At 42.5% G+C, this 17,990-nt stretch overlaps 2 protein-coding genes across 8 annotated transcripts in view; one reads left to right on the top strand and one right to left on the bottom strand.

The window, feature by feature from the left end:
- The window catches only part of Bivm (basic, immunoglobulin-like variable motif containing), a 35,593-nt gene extending 30,123 nt beyond the window's left edge, over positions 1–5,470 (bottom strand). For 2 of the 7 annotated variants that reach the window (XM_032901048.1, XM_032901052.1), the window contains exon 1: positions 5,311–5,470. The gene's annotated coding sequence lies outside the window, so the exon portion shown is untranslated. The other 5 variants (XM_032901046.1, XM_032901051.1, XM_032901045.1 and 2 more) reach the window with 3 other exon arrangements.
- A 74-nt stretch (positions 5,471–5,544) lies between these two features.
- Poglut2 (protein O-glucosyltransferase 2) lies at positions 5,545–17,829 on the top strand. The gene is made up of 10 exons (XM_032901043.1): positions 5,545–6,233; positions 7,778–7,983; positions 10,131–10,336; positions 10,672–10,749; positions 12,064–12,236; positions 12,357–12,594; positions 14,114–14,323; positions 14,985–15,074; positions 16,852–16,959; positions 17,614–17,829. The coding sequence occupies exons 1-10, from the start codon at positions 6,052–6,054 to the stop codon at positions 17,629–17,631; spliced, it is 1,509 nt and encodes a 502-aa protein (XP_032756934.1). The 5' UTR covers positions 5,545–6,051; the 3' UTR covers positions 17,632–17,829.
- The last annotated feature ends 161 nt before the right edge of the window (positions 17,830–17,990 follow it).

Below are 17,990 nucleotides of genomic sequence, written 5' to 3'. Positions count from 1 at the left end.
CACTAGAGTCTATGGGCCATAACTAAAAAAGTACACTTACTCCAACTTCCAAAGTCCTCATAGTCTATAGCAGTCTCAACAATATTAAAAGTCCAAAGGTCAAAGTCTCTTCTGAGATTCATCCAGTCACTTAACTGTAATCCCCAAATCAGGACAGGAAACCAGCTGGGCAAACTCCAAACTCTGTATCTCCAAATCTTATGCCAAAACTGTCTTCAGACCTCTACTCCCTTTTCATCTTTACTGACTGCAACGAAGTTTTGTCTTCCCGGGCTGGTTCCACTCCCTACTAGCAGGTTTCCTCTGCAGGTTTTCCACAGCTCTAGCGTCTCTAACATCTCAGGGTCTCCAAGGCCACTTCAACATTACAGCTTCTTGTTCCAATGTCTGGGATCCACACATGATCTTCTGGACTCCTTCAAAGGGTTTGGGTCATATCTTCAGCTCTGTCCTCTGGAGCACTCTAGGCTCTGGTTGATTCCACTCCAGTGCTGCTGCTGTTCTTGGTGACCATCCTATGGTACTGACATCTCCAATATTCTAGGCTTCACCAATAACCTCTCTAGGCTCCCTTCATGGTGCCAAGCCTCAACTTCCTGCATGACCCCTTCAGTCCTAGGCCATCAACTACAACTAATGCTGCACCTCCACCGATGTTCATCTATGGCCTCTCACAGTGCCCAGCCTCATCTGTTCTCCATGACTCCTTCTTACCTTCAAAACCAGTACCACCTGGGTGATTCTACAACAATACCAAGTTTAGCTGCATCACGAGGTATAGCATTGGCTATTTCTGGGAATATAGCTTCTTTGTGCTCTCAGAGAACACCAGATTACACCTCAGTAATGCTGGTCTCTTCTTAATCACTACTAATTTCTTAGCTCCAGCTAACCAGCATCAATTGTCCCTCTAGTCCCTTCTATTCTGGACTCTAAAGCCAGAGCCATGTGGCCAAAGCTGCTGAGATCTGCTTCATGCTGGGGTTGGAATATGCCCTGCCCTCCTTTCCCCCATATTCTATTACCAGCTTCGTTTTCTAACTCCCTCACTTCATTAGCGTCAATGTCCTGGAATTTGCTCTTAAGATTGACCTTGAACTCAGAGAACTACATGGCTCTGTCTCCTGGGATTAAAGGTGTTACCACCATGACTGCACTTAAGATTTCCTTCACCTGGAGCCTGCTCTGTCCTAGGCTGGCCTTAAACTCAAAGATCTGCTTGCCTTGCCTCCTGAGATTAAAGGCTTGTATACTACCAAGCTTGGACCTAAATTTAGCTGGGTGGAATCTTGCCCCTTTAATTCAATTTAATACCCTTGAACACAGGATTCAGTTCCATTTACATGCCCCTTTAATACTTGAACCATATATTTTATCATTTTTTCCTTTCTAAGCTTCTTCTTTTCATTAAAACACTTTTTATAAGAGAGAAGTTTAGTAATCACACAACAGACTTTATATCAGACTGTTTTAAGACTTCCTTTAACAAAGGAATTAATCCAAATCTCTTCACCTTAGCCTCAGATAGACTCTTCAGACAAGTACAAAAAGCAGCCACATTCTTCATCAAAACATCACACAAACAGTCTCTTGGCAACATATTAAAATTCTTCTCGGAAACGTCTAGAGCCAGGCTTCCACAGTTCAAATCACCCTCACCAACATCGTCCATATTCCTACTAGGATGGCCCATTCAGCCCTGCGTAAAGTATTCCACGCCCACAGTGACACACCTACTCCTACAAGGCCACACCTCCAAATAGTGCCACTCCCTGGGTTAGGCATACTCAAACCACTATAGCATGTGAATTAAGACTAAATAATATTCCCTAAAGTACAGTACTAACACTGACCAGAAGATAAAAATGTATGCAGGGATAAAACATGCATCATGATAATGGTCATGCCCAACAAATAAAATTTACGCCTTAAACTTACTGCCACTGACTTCTGATCAGTCTCAGGGAAAACTGGGCTTCAAGTCTGACCTGATTCCTCTGAAGAAGGAAATAGTAAAGTTGAATAGGAGGCCATTCAGAGAAATTCAAGCCTTACAAAGGAGCAAGTCCTTGGTGAGGCACAACATCGCAGGAAACCTAACACAGGGCAAGATTGGCCATTCCAGATTCCAGTGACCACACAGTGCACGAGAAACTGAACCCATCCATGGGGGTCATTTGCTTACTTTAAACATTAGTCGTGAAAAGAATCACAGGTTATGATTTGTTTAGTAACCATCACATAGTAAATGGCACAAGCCTATGTGTGAGTCTCTAACAGACAGATGTGATGATAAACGGGAATCTCCAGCATCTCCTGAATGAAAGGGGTAAAGGCCCTTTCACCATAATGGAATCTAAGAGACGCATTCCTGGGAAGGGACTCCCATCTGAGCTCGCCTTATGAGATGCGCCTTCTCACGACTTCACGTCTGCTGTTTTCTCCTCTTCGGTTAGCAATGGCTTACAGGACGCAAGAACATCATCGCCCAAAGTGGCACCCGCAGTGCTTTCCTTTAGAATACTCTTCGGTAAAAACATCTCAGTGTGTCTACAGACAGTGCCTGAGCTTTCTCCTTTCCCCTCATTCTGAGGTTTGATGGTGACAGTGGAAGAAGACACAAAGGGACGTACAATGCATGAGTTTTGCAGACCACACTGCTCTGCTCTGAGCACTGGGTTTCTCGAATTCTCCATTTCCTACTTCCTGTCTGTGATGCTCATGTTCTTCTTTAAAAGCTGTGTGGAAGAGGGGCATTGTGTCTGTGATTGGGTGTAGAAGGATAACAGACACAATGTAGAAGGATAACAGATGGTCAGCTGGGGCAGTGGGAAAGCTTGATTTCGTACATCCCAGGCACCCTAGGCCCTACCCTTTGCAGATCGCATGCCATCACTGCCTTTCTCACCTTGAAAACAGTTTAACTATGGGACCAGTACAATGCATCAGTTTGATGATTTTATGCTCATTTGGAACATACAGAAAGAAAATAAAGTATGGTCAAAATAGAATGTGGTAGACCATTTCTGCAATCCCAGAACTCAAGAGGCAGAAACAAGAGGGCTGTTGCAAGACTGACTCTAGACTAAACTGCACAGCTACTTCTGACCCAGCCAGTAGCACACACTGGGCAAGACCCTGACTCAAATAACCAAAGCTAAATAAACAGAATAGTCAAGGGAAACAGCTTCATTTATGAATGAAAACTATGACTGAACTTGCTAGATAACGCTGTTAAGAGTAAAGCACTTGATTAATAAAACATACAACCATCTGGTTTTGGTTTGTTTGCTTTAAGCAATGGTCACAGAACAAGAATAATTTCTTTGTTCTCATTTTATCTTAAAAAAAAACAAACCTGCCATCTACCTGAAGATATATTTTACATAGTTGTCGCTGAAAAATGAAAGGTATCAACATTTCCTCATTTAAACCACTGTTTTATGTGAATATCTCTGAAAATACATATATTTATTTGGTGACACAAGTAAAGGATATTGTAGGAAAATTATAAAATATCAGAAGATATTCACAGAAAATGAAAAAGAATAACCCAGAACCCATGCTAGTATTTTACTTCTTTGACTGATCTACATCTCCACCTTTTGCAGTTAATTGGTAATGAAAATGAACTTCATTTCCTGTCAATTGTATCCCCAGGCCTAGCCTTTGTAGAATCCAGGTCCAAAAAAATATTTTAGGTGCCTCAGGCATTATTGAAATTGTTCTCCCTCATTTTGTTTAACGTATTAAGACTTGGTAATGAGAATAACTGCAGAAATACCACTCAATTTCAGTTTATTCACAGTATCTCATAAGCGATATGAACCCCAAGATTCCAGGATAGCACTAGAGAAATGACTTGTGAAGGTCTTTGGAATGAATAGTTCTGTCAAATAAACATACTATTTGCAAAGCTGATATCGATCGCCTGAATTATATTCTTTTCAGTTTATGTGCCTTTCGTGTCTACATGCTAAAGTATCACATTCAGTAGAGAACTAGGCATCTTATAAAATCTCGGTAAAGCCTTCCACATATCACAAAAAGTATAATCAATATTCTGTACAGAAAGCAACTGGGACACGGAAAAAATGTTTTGAAGAGGATTGATGAGAACCGCTAAGACAGCAGCTGGGCCCCCGCTTTTCCATCAGCCTAGCCTAGACCATCAGACCTAACCTGGGAAGCCTACCTGCGAGTACAGGATTCATGCAGCACATGGTGCCCTCTTGGAGTTCAGGCTCTAAGGAGCCAGGAGACTTCTTCCCACTGCCCCCTCTTTGAGACTCGGAAGCCACCTGAAGGTGACAACGGTGCAGGCGGAGAACCGGAAGAGCAGGGGCGTCGCGAGTGCAACTGCAGCAGTGCTACTGTGCCAGGTTCCCACTCTCCCACTCCTGTCCCGCGTTGGCCAACACAGAGACAGGTGCCCCAGTCCCCACAGGCCAAGGCCAGACCGAAAGCCTCCTAACCTCCTCCCGGCCTGCTCCCTCACTCCCAGCCGGAAGAAAAGGTTTGCCAGGAGGGGGAGCGCGCAGGCCTGTAGGGGGCCGCTTCCTACGCGCTAAGAGCTGGAGAGGCTGGTGGCATGCAGGCAGTAACTGCACGAGAGCTGGGAGGGGAGGATGCTATGAATGAGCTGATACCACCAATAATGACAATAGCGGGGGACAAAAAAGAACCCCCTTGCCTTGGCTCACAACCAGGCCGACTTTAGCTCACGGAGCCACTGGGGATCTGTGTTTTCCACGCCCCTTACCCCGTGGAGGGAGGACAGAGCCTGCGACTCCTCTTGACCTCGCTGGCCCAGAAGCGAGAGTGCAGAGAGAGGATGGCTACTGCAGGCCGGGTGCCTGGGACCCGCTAGCGCAGCGTGGAGACCCGCTCCTGAAGAGAGTACAGGGATACCCACGGATGCACCCCCAAGACGAGCTTTGTTCCGGTGATTTCTATCCCTTACACCTCTCCGTAGAGACTCAGCTCGACCCAAATGCTTCCAGGGGAGCGGCGGGGGTGGGGGTTGGGGGGGGGGTGGGGGTTGTCCTGCAACAAAGCAGTGACGGCGCTGCGGAGAGGCGGAGCGCACGGCTGTGCCTGGGCTCGGCCCCCGGCTGGGGAATACCTCTGTTCCTGTTGGGTCCCGGAACTCTGGTGCTGGAAGGCAACACCGGATCTGCATCAAGTCTCCTACCCAAGGCCCAGAATCTTTCGTCCCATTTAGATCACAAGAATAGCACCAGGACCTTGACGCCGGGTGATTGGATATTATTGATAACACCTGCCTCCCTTTCAGCGTTTAATATGTACCTGCCATTTGCGGTGGATACCGTGGACAAAATATAAGTTGGGAAATCTTAGCTGTGACTCCGGAATTGCCAGTTGCGTTGCACAACTGTTGTATTTAAGGGTTGCCAGAAAGCCGTGCTCCAAAGTTGAAAAAAGAAAGTGGGAAGGGAGGGAACGAGGGAGGGAGGGAGCGAGGGAAGGAGGAAAGGAAGGAAGGAGGGAGGGAGGAAAAGGAAAAGGAAAGGAAAGAAGGAAAGGAAAGGAAAGGAAAGGAGTTGGGGCTGGACTCCTGGCAGGATTTCCGCTAGTCCTATGGTGGACTACATATCCCAGGAAGCTGAGGGCCCAGGACGCATGTCCACTCTAACCCACTCATCCACTAGCAGAAGACCTTACTAAGACTGGTCACAGCGCAGGCCAATCCTTTTCCTCTCACCTTGGCTAGAACCTGCGACGGATTCGTTCCCAAAGTGATGCTCTAGTGGCAAGAGTAACTCCAGTTTGTCATTGTCCGGAGAAAGAGGAGCCTGCGGTTCTTACCCGGTTCAGCAGAACGAGTGGCATCCTTCTCCTGGACATGCTCGGGTTGTAACATTCCTGAGCACAGCGTAGTCCCACGCGCGGACCTCGCACATCAAGCGACACTTTAGGGACCTTGACTGCTGCTAGGACTGACCACCGTACAACTACCTACCCAGGCTAGCTCCGTCCACTTAGCACATTTGCATTTATCCGTGGATCTTCCCAGACTCGGTCTTGTAAATGTTCAGCATTTCGCTGCTTTCCTGCCTTTTTCTGGGGACTGTGCCAGCACTTGCCCAGACCGGTGGAGAGAGGAGGCTGAGCCCAGAGAAGAGCGAAATATGGGGACCCGGGCTAAAAGCACACGTGGTCCTTCCTGCCCGCTATTTCTACATTCGGGCGGTGGATACCTCAGGGGAACAGTAAGTGGAGAAATGACTCCTCAACTATTTGGGATCGCGGTTTAAAGTAGCTGAAGGGGGTTTTGTTCCTATTGTTTATTTTGGTTTTGTACTTCATCTTATTACATGCCCCACTCGTCTTTTCTGCCGGCAATTTACATTCTAGAATTTTTGAGTGCTGTCTACATCTGGTTATTTTTCTTCCAAATCAACTTTTCTCTGTGACTTTAGGAATAATTCTGAAATATGTATCAGTATAGTATAAGTAATATTGCTATAATAACAGCTCTGTTCTTGGCTGTTTAGATAGGACTCGAAACTAAACAGATCTCTTATTTTTAAATGCTTTCCCACAAGCTGTTTTAAGAAAAATAGTACAACTGGGAGAACTAAACACGTCCCAAATGAAGGAATACTCAGTCCAAAACATTTGTGCTGCTAACATGATAGACCAGTTATTTTGATCTTCCCCATAACTAAGCATAATTTAGAGTACTGGTATATTTGTTAGACTTTTATTAGTAATAATATTTTAATTACATGATGTGGGTTCGGGTATATACTCACGTATACAGGTGCTGGAGGAAGCCAGAAGAGGGCACTGGATCTCCTTGAGCTGAAACTGCAGATAGCTATGAGCCTTAAGGACAGTGGGTACTAGGAACTAAGTCTTTTACATAACAGTAAATGTTCCTAACCATTCACCTATCTCCCCAGCTCCACAAATACTGAATTTTCTTTTGAGCCATTAAGAACAATTTTTTCAAATAAGATCATCCTTGAAGTAAACATTTAACAAATGACAAATGGCCACAAGTGTTGATCGTGAATTAATAGGAATATTGCTCTGTTGTGTATGCTAAATAGATTGCTAGTCTTAAATGTTATCTCCTGGCAACTGTCTAATGAAAGTATTTTATGTTATCATTATCTTCCTTTTTATCTTTGTTCCATCATATTGGTTCTGGTACTAAAACCCTAAGAGAGAAGCAAGCAAGAATATCTCTTTTTTTTAATTATTATTGGATATTTATTTACATTTCAAATGTTATTCCCTTTCCCAGTTTCTCAGACATAAGCCCCCTATCCCACCCCCTCCCCTTCTTCTATAAGGGTGTTCCCCTCCCCATCTCCACCCCTTCCCAAACCCCATTCACGCATTCCCCTACATTGGGGGTCCAACATCAGCAGGACCAAGGGCTTCCCCTTCCATTGGTTCCCCAACAAAACTATTCTCTGCTACCTATGCAGTTGGAGCCCAGGGTCAGTCCATGTATAGTCTTTGGGTAGTGGTTTAGTCCCTAGAAGCTCTGGTTGGTTGGTATTGTTGTTCTTATGGGGTTGCAAGCCCCTTCAGCTCTTTCAATCCTTTCTCTAATTCTTCCATCGGGAGTCCAGTTCTCAGTTCAGTGGTTTGCTGCTAGCATTCGCCTCTGTATTTGACAAAGCAAGAATATCTTAAAAGAAAGATATAATAGAATGTCCAAGCTTTATAGATTAAAGAGAATAAATAGTGTGCATTTATTCTTAAAATAACCCTCATCTCTCACTGTTTTCCATAACAGGTTTACATCTTCTCCAGGAGAAAAGGTGTTCCAGGTTCAAATCTCAGCACCTGATGAGCAGTTCACTAGAGTTGGTGTCCAGGTTTTAGATCGAAAGGATGGGTCCTTCATAGTGAGATATAGAATGTATGCAAGCTACAGAAACCTGAAGATAGAGGTTAAACACCATGGGCAACATGTCGCCAAGTCGCCTTATATTTTAAGAGGTATTTTGAAACAAAATTTTACGATAGGATTTGTACACAAAAATGCGTGTCATTCCATCAATAAGAATTCTATCAAAAAACTTAAAACTTTTTTCACTAAATGAAAAAACTAGATGTTTTTCTATTTGAAAACTAAATTAGGCCACCTGGCAAAAGAGAGATATTGATTACTTACATGATGATTGTAATTCATTAAAGACCAGGAAACATTACTAGAGAAATTGCTCCTTGAGGACACATCAGTGAGAATAATCAAGTCAAAAAGCTAGAGAGACGGCTCAACAGTGAGAAGCACATGCTGCTCATGCATAGGAACAGGGTTTGGATCCATCCCCCATGTCAGGAGACTCAGAGCCACTTGGAGCTCCAGCTTCAGGGAGGAGGATATCTATATTACACAGGCACCTGCCTTCATGTGTGCATAAGCATAAGCGTATACACATAATGGATACTAATAAATGTTTGGCCATTAGAGATGTTTTTAATCCATAATTTACAGCAAAGTTTTATAAATCGTTTGGAACACCGCTTACAATAGCATATAACATATACATGTATGTGTAAAATAATTGATATTTTTGATACAAAATTGAGACAAAGTCTCCAAAAGGTCATACTTATTCATTCATTATTACCACCTTCATGTTGCACTACTTCTGACTTTTTATTTATTTTGTGTGCATGTTTGTGCAAATCTTAGGATTAAAAAAGAATTTATAGGGCCAAAGGGATGGCTCAATGCTTAAGAACACTGGCTGCTGTTCCAAAGGACCTGGGTTTGGTTCCCAGCACCCATATTGCAGTTCAAGACTGACTATAACACCTGTCTGAATAATCAAGTTAAATATGTAGTCCTAGGTGATTCATGAAGGAATGATCTGATTAAGTGTCTTCTATTCATCACTAAGATTGCCAGGCATGGTGGCACATGCCTTTAATCCCAGTGCTCTGAGAAAGGTGAGAAGCAAGTTACCTCTACAAGTTTGAGGCCAGCCTAATCTATGTTGTAAATTCCAGGCCAGCCAGATGGCTTGAAGCAGAAAAAGGGATTAACCATTGGTTTGGTAGTCATTGGCATCCCACTATTACTAAAACATTCTCTGCTGTTTTCTCCCATAGGGATGAGAAGAGAACTGTGTGATTAAAAGACAACATTTTTCCCTTTTTATGGGGAGATAGGACCACAAGAAAATTACAGAGTTTTTTCTAACTGTATAAATTATTTTACATGCCACTGGGACCCCTTGGTATAGTCCAGCCAACGAAGCATTTAAATATATTCCATTGCCGTCTATTGACTGGATCAGGTTGGAATCTGAGAATATCAGAAAGGAATAACACACTTCCAGTTTCAATTCTTATGTTATGCGGCATTATTTTTATAATATTAATGAGATGACAAGTTTATAGGCTTACCTTTACTTTATATTTGTTTTTCTAAAAAAAAGAAAAAAAAAGAAAGGAAGGAAGGAAGAAGGTTGGAGTCCTTTGGGTTTTTTCTGCTGTACTGGCAATGGTTTGTCCATTGAGAAAAGTACTTTACATTTTTGATTGTGAGCCAAGCCTTTAATAGCTAAGCCATCTCTCTAGCCCATAGACACCCAAAGAAGTTATTTTTGTAATAAGCCAGTAAAATAGTAATTCATCACTTTTATCCTTCAGGACATATAGATTCCTCAATTTTTTGCCAATATTTTGTTATTCTTTCTAAGATTTAGAAATAAAAAATTATTTATAAATACATATGTGTGCTTGTAATGAGGGCATGTCCACACATGTGCAGATATCACAGAGGCTATCGGGTCCTCTATGCCTGAAGTTATGGGTCATTATAGGTCCTGGGAACCTAACTCCAGTCCTCTGCTGGAGCAACAAGTACTCTTAACCGCTTAGCCATGTCTCCAGCCCCGTGATCATTATGTGAAATATAAGGACAAATGAATTATATCTTCATAGAACATGTACACCACCCATTGACTTGATTTGCACCTGTGCAAAGTAGGCCAGAATAGAAAACTATAGGAAGAAGAGCTGTGAGGGCCTGGCCAGATAGAAAGTTGACAGTTCACCGAACATTTCTATATTATCATTCAGTCGTTACGTGAAATGCTCACTGGTGTGCTATGCTGCTGTCTGTCTGTAAATAGGACCAGTTTACCATGAGAACTGTGACTGCCCTTTGGAAGACAGTGCAGCCTGGCTACGGGAGATGAACTGTCCAGAAACTATCACTCAGATTCAGAAAGATCTGTCACATTTCCCTACTGTTGATCCTGAAAAGATTGCAGCAGAAATCCCAAAACGATTTGGACAGAGGCAAAGCCTATGTCACTATACCTTAAAGGACAATAAGGTACAGTATGATTGAGGTTTGCTTCGTTTCTGGACTCCACAGTGTCTTGACCTTTTGATTACATCTGGCTACTTTTGTTAAACATCATTCTATACACATTTTGTTTTCTCCATGTGGAGAGGTTTAATGAGAGAAGAGTAGAAGTGTGTGAAGGCAGCCGGCCATGGGCACGTGGAGGGGGGTGGGGAAGGGGGCAAGAGCATTGAAGAAAAAAAGAGCAAGAGGAGGTAGGAGGGGAGGAAGAGAGAGGAAGAGCACGGTTTTTTTTGTTTTTTTTTTTAACTGTGTCTGCCAGTCCCTTTCCACAGTGCAGTAAATGTCAAGTTTTCTCCTAGGTTTACATCAAGACTCACGGTGAGCATGTTGGCTTTAGGATTTTCATGGATGCAATTCTACTGTCGTTGACTAGAAAGGTTAGTATATCTTCTCTGCATTGTGATAGAAATGCCGATCTAGGTTCAATTTTTCAAAATATTACCATCAATATAAAGTGTTCTGTTCTGGTGCCTTCTATATTGCTATCTTAAAGTTTATCTTTTCCTAATATATGCATTAGATATTAAGGGCTGCTATATATAGTACCCTAAAAAGCAGAGGATGGTTCTGGGGGCCACTGATCCAAAATCAAAGTGTTGAAAGGGTCACACTGCTAGGATTCTGGCAGCATTCTTTCCTGCCTCTCTCTGGCTGCTTGTCCTCTATTCCTGGTGCTCCTTTGTTCACAGTTTTGTCAGTCTAATCTCTGCCTCTTGTCACATGGCTGTCTGCCCTCAAGAATCTGCGTCTCTGGGTCTCCTCCTGTCCTCCCTTCTTCCTTCCCAAAGATACCAATCATATCGGATTGACAAGCCCATCCCACATACTTGTGTGGTCTCATCTTAGTGAATTACATCAGCAATGACTGGTTTCTGAATAAGGTAACTCTAAGATATTGGGGTTTAGGACTTAGGCAGATATATATATATATATGTATATATATATATGTATATATATATATATATATATAATTATTCTGGAGGAAAAATAAGTCAGTCTATAGCAGTGGTACACATGGAAAGAAAATGCCTCTGCCTCATTAACAAGAACCCAGGGCTAAAGCCCCAAGTGCTGTATTTCTCAGCAACACTTCCTCTCTCCCTCTCTCCACCCTCTTCTCTCTCCACTCTCTCTATGATTTTGTTAGATTCTTGGTAATATTAGAACAATAGAAATTATCTTTGCCAGTTTCTTGGTTTTGTAGTAAGTCTGATGGCCAACTTGGACACCACAGAAAGCGTATAAGGTACTTGTACGAATGCCATATTCTGAAAGGTTTCTGGCCATTTAACCTGAAGTGATTGTCGTTGCCTAAAGTTGGAAAGATTGGCCTTTTTTTGTGCACTGACTAATTTTGTTAAATCACCATACTGAATGATGGGTTTCATTGTGACCTTTTCATATATGTATATCATATATATCATATCTGCATAGTCTCACATATCCCCATTTTTTCATATTTTGAGGCAGCGTATTGCCCACACTGGCCCTGAACTATGCGGCCCAGTCTAGCCTTATTTAGCCAATGTAGCGCAGCAGCATTCCTCTCATAACAATCCTGCCTGAGCCCCACAGCCTAGGATTACAGATAAGCACCACCACACTTAGTTCCAAATGCTAGTTAACTGATAAATACATGATCGCGTGCAACGCAAAGACTGTGAATAAGCTCTTTTTATCCCCACCTCTAGGTGAGGATGCCAGAAGTGGAATTTTTTGTTAATTTGGGAGACTGGCCTTTGGAGAAAAAGAAATCCAACTCCAACATTCAGCCGATCTTTTCCTGGTGTGGCTCCACAGAGTCCAGGGATATCGTGATGCCTACGTATGACCTGACTGACTCTGTTCTAGAAACCATGGGCCGGTGAGAGATGGTCAGGGTTGACCCCGAGCCTTGGTTTGCTCTCTTTGGTGAGTTCTTTTCCATCTGCTTTCATGAATTGATAGTTTTGGAGGAAGACATGTTCTGTTTTCTGTCTTCCAGAGTAAGTCTGGATATGATGTCGGTGCAAGCTAACACAGGGCCTCCCTGGGAAAGTAAGAATTCCACAGCTGTCTGGAGGGGCCGAGACAGCCGCAAAGAAAGACTAGAGCTGGTAAAGCTTAGCAGAAAACATCCAGAGCTCATCGATGCCGCTTTCACGAATTTCTTCTTCTTTAAACACGATGAGAGCCTGTATGGGCCCATTGTGAAACACATTTCATTTTTTGATTTCTTCAAGGTATGACATCATCTATGGACATACCTTTCTGCTTTCCAATTTATGCACTTTGGGGAAAGGAAACTACAGTCTGTAAGTCACAGAGAATGGGAAGGTGTCACAAAACACAATAAGTACTGAGGTTTGATTTGGCCTGAATCTGGATTCACCACACAGCACTGATATTGAATAGGCACGATGGGAATTCAGAACCTGGAAAAGCTATATTTTTTTTCCGGCTAACCCTTAAGCCGGAAAAATCCTGCTTTTATTAGTGAGTATACATAATCACTTTAATAGTACTTCTCCCCTAAATCATAGCATCATAACAAGATACGAAACAGGTGTCTCTTCTCAGGCATTCTGCTGAAGAATGACTTGAAACACATCCAAATGCTCGGCCCGGGCATTCTGGGCATGACGAACGATTTTCTGCACCTTGGTGTAGATTCCTCATGTTTCCCCTGGAGTCATCCTCTTTCTCACAACTTTTCAACCAGTGCCACCCCACTCTCCCACCCCCAGCGAGGTTTCTGAAGTTCTTTAGGTCAACAAAAAAGTGGGAGAAAATAAGAAATTAGTGAGCCCCTCTGCTCTGTGGCTGCTGACGTACTATTTCATGGGTTCTATGGCAGTAGATAGACCTTAAGGGTGCTATTAGTTCACCATGCTGATGCCCTTTAAGTGTAACAAAAGACGTGATGAGGCATTGCTTCTCAGAAGGGATGGATGGTGTGCTCATAGGTACATATGCATGTGCGAGCCTGTGTGTTTAAAGGTCAGAAGAGCCTTGGGTGTCATTCTGCAGGAGTCATACACCTTGGCTTTTAATACAGAGTCTCTCACTTGACCCAGAGTGTGTCAGTTAAACTAGACTGACTGGCCTTCGAGCTCCAAGGACCCACCCATCTCCCCTTCCCCAGCACTGGAATGACAAGCACATGCCATCACACCTAGCTTTTGTGAAAAGGTTCTGGGCATCCGAACTCAGGCCCTTGTGCTTTCATGGCAAGCAGTTTACTGCCTGAGCCATCTCCTAGTCCGAAAGGCAGTATTTCATCACTTGGCCTCTTCTTGCATGTTGAATTTTCTATATCTAGCGTTACTGATTTCCACAGTATTACTCATAGATGCTCTTACCCCAAAACTTAATTCCCTTAAGAAATATGTATAGCCATGTTGTATTTTAAAAACACTATTGACATGGTACAGAATGTGCTGCGAGTAGCTGCATGTGTAAATCAACAAAGAAGCAGAGCACCTAACAGCTACAGTGCCACCTTTCTTTATGTTTGTAGCCTTAGGACATCCACATCATTAGTTTGCTAGCAGCTTCAGCATTAGATATGTAGCTGTGTTTGGGAAACTTGGGGGCCATATCAAATGCTCTAGGTCAACACAGTGTATAATAAGAGAACTTATTTAATTTTAGTGGAGAGGGAAAGTCAGTCTGAGGATGGCAAAACGGTTCATAGAAGGAGGAAGAAAAGTGAGTAGAAATGGGAATTTGGTAAACTCCCTCTTATACTCTATTTTGCAGCACAAGTATCAGATAAATGTTGACGGCACTGTGGCAGCATACCGGTTGCCCTATCTCTTGGTAGGCGATAGTGTCGTCCTGAAGCAGGACTCCATCTACTACGAGCATTTTTACAATGAGCTGCAGCCCTGGAAACACTACATTCCAGTGAAAAGCAACCTAAGTGATCTGCTGGAAAAACTCAAGTGGGCGAGAGACCACGATGCAGAGGTAAGTTCAGTTTTCAGGAAGGCTTGCTCCCGCTCGTGCCCCTGTATTACGGAAGTGTTGGAAACATGCCTGGACACCGCAATGTTCAGATTCAGCTTTTACCTATACATGGGATGCTGCCTGACTGAGAGTAGCATGCACTTCCTCTTGAGGTGAACATAGCAGCATTTTAGATTGGCTGACCACTCTGCCAAACTCTGGGCTTGTTTGTGTTTTCTCTTTCAGTAAGGTTGGTCATGGGCGTAAGCAGTGCCTATCTGGCAGTAGGTGTCAGTAACTACTATAGAATAAAATGAGGAATATTACAAGTAAGGCTCAACTAAATGTATGCTGAAAACTAAATGGAGAGCGTGCAAGGCTTCATACTCTGTACTTGACTAATTGTTGCTACTTTGCTTGGATCCAACCGTCTTTTCCGAGGGAGGCTTATCTCTAAGACTTCCCACACGCCAACTTGTACTTTCAAATCTTACAAACCTCTCTGAGCTGAACAAACACACTCTGTGGAATGCGCCTTTTGCCACCTAAGGCAAAACATATCTCGAGGATATGTTTTCTGGGTCATCTCACTGTGTAGTCTTAAGGTCTACGTACATCTGCAAGACAAAAAAAAAGTTCCATTAAAGGGTGTTTTGTTTGTCTGATTTTTAAATTCCTATAGGCAAAGAAGATAGCAAAAGCAGGACAAGAATTTGCAAGAAATAATCTAATGGGTGATGATATATTCTGTTATTACTTCAAGCTGTTCCAGGTTAGTATTTTCACACACATGAATGTGCACACTCCTCACATTGCTTGGCAGTGGACATGTTGTAGACAAACACTGTTTTACATAAAATGTTCTAAAAGTATATTAGTATGAGGACATATATGTACTACTTTGATAGAAAGTAGATACAAATACTAAGTAATAAGTTTTTGGAACCTGGGAATGTAGCTTACTATAGAGCACACATCTAACATTCATGAGGTACTAGGTTCAGTTCTGAGCACTGTAAGGGGAAAAAGAGTTGAAATCTTCAAGTGAAAAGTGTTGACATTAGGCCTCTATTTGGAGGCTGGGGTTTTATGTGTGGAAAGCAAGTCCAAACTTGGGTAGAAAAAGGCCCATGCATGTCCTGACAGGTTGAGAGTTCAAGGGGTCTATGGTCATACTCCCCTCGGACAAGCCCAGGATCATTAATCTGGGCGCTGAGTAGGATCGGGCCTGTTTAATACTTGCATTGGGAGACTGCTTGGCAATAATGGGGTACTGTAGGCTGTCAATAAAACTATGAAAAAAGTTTTAATTAAACAAAGTACAAAGTAGAATCCTCCTCTTTTGTCACAAATAACTCATACCACTTTTTGAAACTTATTTTCCTGGACCAAGAACTTATACATTGTAATCACAACATATCCGATAATTTAATATTCTCTTCCTTAAAAAGAATGTATGAACAAGATATTTGATAGTAATAATAGATTCTTGCCTCAGACTTACAGATATCAAAAACCATAGCTCCGCTACAGAGCCAGGTTGGTCTGTCTCTGATTTGTACCACCCTAGAAGGTGGTAAAGGGATCCAGAGAGTGGGCTATATAAAATGAATCAACTAGCCTAGGGGGGTTACTGTCTGGACATGTAAATATCCAGTGGGTTGTGTCATTTATTTAGCTAATGGGCAGCATCCATACCTAGCACAGTGCCCATTGCAGAATCAGAATATAATCAAGAAAGGTAATGATTCAGAGTTTGTGCAGCCTTAGTGGGGAAGGAAAAAACAGGCTCTATTCTCCTTCTTGGGAGGATTCCGTGTAATATTATTTACACTTAAAACAGAAGGAAATATTTAATCATATACATTTGCTCACCAGTTAAAAGCACACACTGTTCTTGCAAAAACCCTAAATTCAGTCCCTATCACCCATGTAAGACACCTCACAAGTTACTACAAGTTTGGTCCTAGTGTGATCTATATATCACTAGGCCAACTGTAGTGACAGCCTGTCTCAAAAATACAAAGACAGACAGGGCCAAGCAGAGAGCTCAGTGGATCAAGTGCTTGCTTTACAAGCATAAAGAGACTAGTTAGGATACCTAGCACCCTGTGAAGATCCATTTGTGTCAAAACTTATCTATAATCCCAGCACTAGGAATCAAAGACAAGAGAATTCCTCAGGCTGGTAGCCAGCCAATCTAGTCAGTCTGTGGGCTCCAGGTTCACTGAGAGAGACCCTGCCTCTAAAAATAATATGTAAAGTAGCTTAGGAAGGCATATGTTATCCGACTCTGGTCTTCCTACACCAACATATACATTACACACACACACGTGAGTAGACTAATGAGGGGTATATTAGGAATCAGTAGCCAGTGTTCACAGAGCAAACAGTATTGAACATTTAAAATGGATATGGAGGACACTGTGGGTCACTGTTAGGTACATATATGTTAAATGAATGCTTTCCTTATAATTTCCAGCTTGTCTCATTTGGTGAGTATGTTTAGAAAGCTGCTTAAGAAATGCTTTTGCATCGATGTTTAACAGGGCTATGCCAATTTACAAGTGAGTGAGCCTCAAATTCGAGAGGGTATGAAGAGGGTAGAACCCCAGTCTGAGGATGACCTCTTCCCTTGCACGTGCCATAGGAAAAAGGTAACAAGACTCCCTTTCTGGCTCTACTGGTGTGAAAGAACCAGCCTGTCTGTGAAAGATGAAGGAATGCTGAATGCTAGTTAAAATGTGGGTAGCTTGGTTAGACTTTGGACACCTGGACAGTCGGTAAATAGGAATTTTGGTTGTTCGTAGCTTTGTCTGTTTTGAGAAATGGTCTACCATAGCCATAAAGGGTACAGCATCTCTGCTAATCCCTTTCTGTGCTGTAAGACTCATGAAGTCGCAGGAGCCAATGAGAAATGGAATAAATATACTTGTGGCTCCTAATACGGGGCAGTTCCATTTCCCTTATATCCCTTCATGGTTTAGAGAGAGTGGGAACCAAATCAGTGTCTCCCACTAAGCATTGGAGTGAGAGTGAGAGTGGCAGATCTCGTTTCCTGTCCACTCCATTCCATCACACGTACCACCCATGACACAGGGTGTAATGGTGACACAGATCTCCGGATAGTTAAGATCTCCATCACTCACTCCCGTGTAAGCGGGTGATTTTATACCTGGGTGATTCTGTTCCTCCAGAAATAGCCCTGAGCATTTAGAGCACCTAGAAGAAACTTGGATTTTATCTGGTATGAGCATTCTTGCTTCCTAAGATTTTTTTAGGGCTCTTAACATTTTTCTTCCTAATTACAGGCCAAAGATGAACTCTGATATGCAAAATATCTTCTGTTCAAATGATGGTGCTCTGAAGACACTTTACTATAAAGATTATTTTTAAACTTCACGGACAATGTAAAATTTACTTGTGACCATTTACTTTCTCACAGTATTTCTTCTTATACAGTGTTCCCATGACTGTCTTTTACATCACATTTTAAAGTTTTTATAATAAAACTGGCTTTATTTTAAGAGTCTGTTTTGTTACAGTTATTATCTGTGAATAGAAATAGGAGAATCTAGGTCCTTGATTCTGGCAAGTGCTCTGATTGAAACGGAATCCAAAACCAAAACAAACCCAGCCTCTTGTGGTGGTTTATGCCTATAGTTTCAGCACTTCAGATAATGAGACA

Source organism: Rattus rattus, chromosome 4, assembly GCF_011064425.1.
Source record: "Rattus rattus isolate New Zealand chromosome 4, Rrattus_CSIRO_v1, whole genome shotgun sequence".
Classification (NCBI taxonomy): domain Eukaryota; kingdom Metazoa; phylum Chordata; class Mammalia; order Rodentia; family Muridae; genus Rattus; species Rattus rattus.
The sequence above is the reverse complement of the archived record's forward strand: the minus strand, read 5'-3'. Positions and strand labels throughout refer to the sequence as shown.

Bases quoted from the DNA above. Each gene is read 5' to 3' on its own strand.
- Poglut2 (XM_032901043.1), top strand. From the start codon at position 6,052: ATGTTCAGCATTTCGCTGCTTTCCTGCCTTTTTCTGGGGACTGTGCCA. The intron at 12,237-12,356 runs GTGAGAGATGGT...TCTGTCTTCCAG, and splicing joins GTTCTAGAAACCATGGGCCG to AGTAAGTCTGGATATGATGT. The intron at 14,324-14,984 runs GTAAGTTCAGTT...AAATTCCTATAG, and splicing joins CGAGAGACCACGATGCAGAG to GCAAAGAAGATAGCAAAAGC.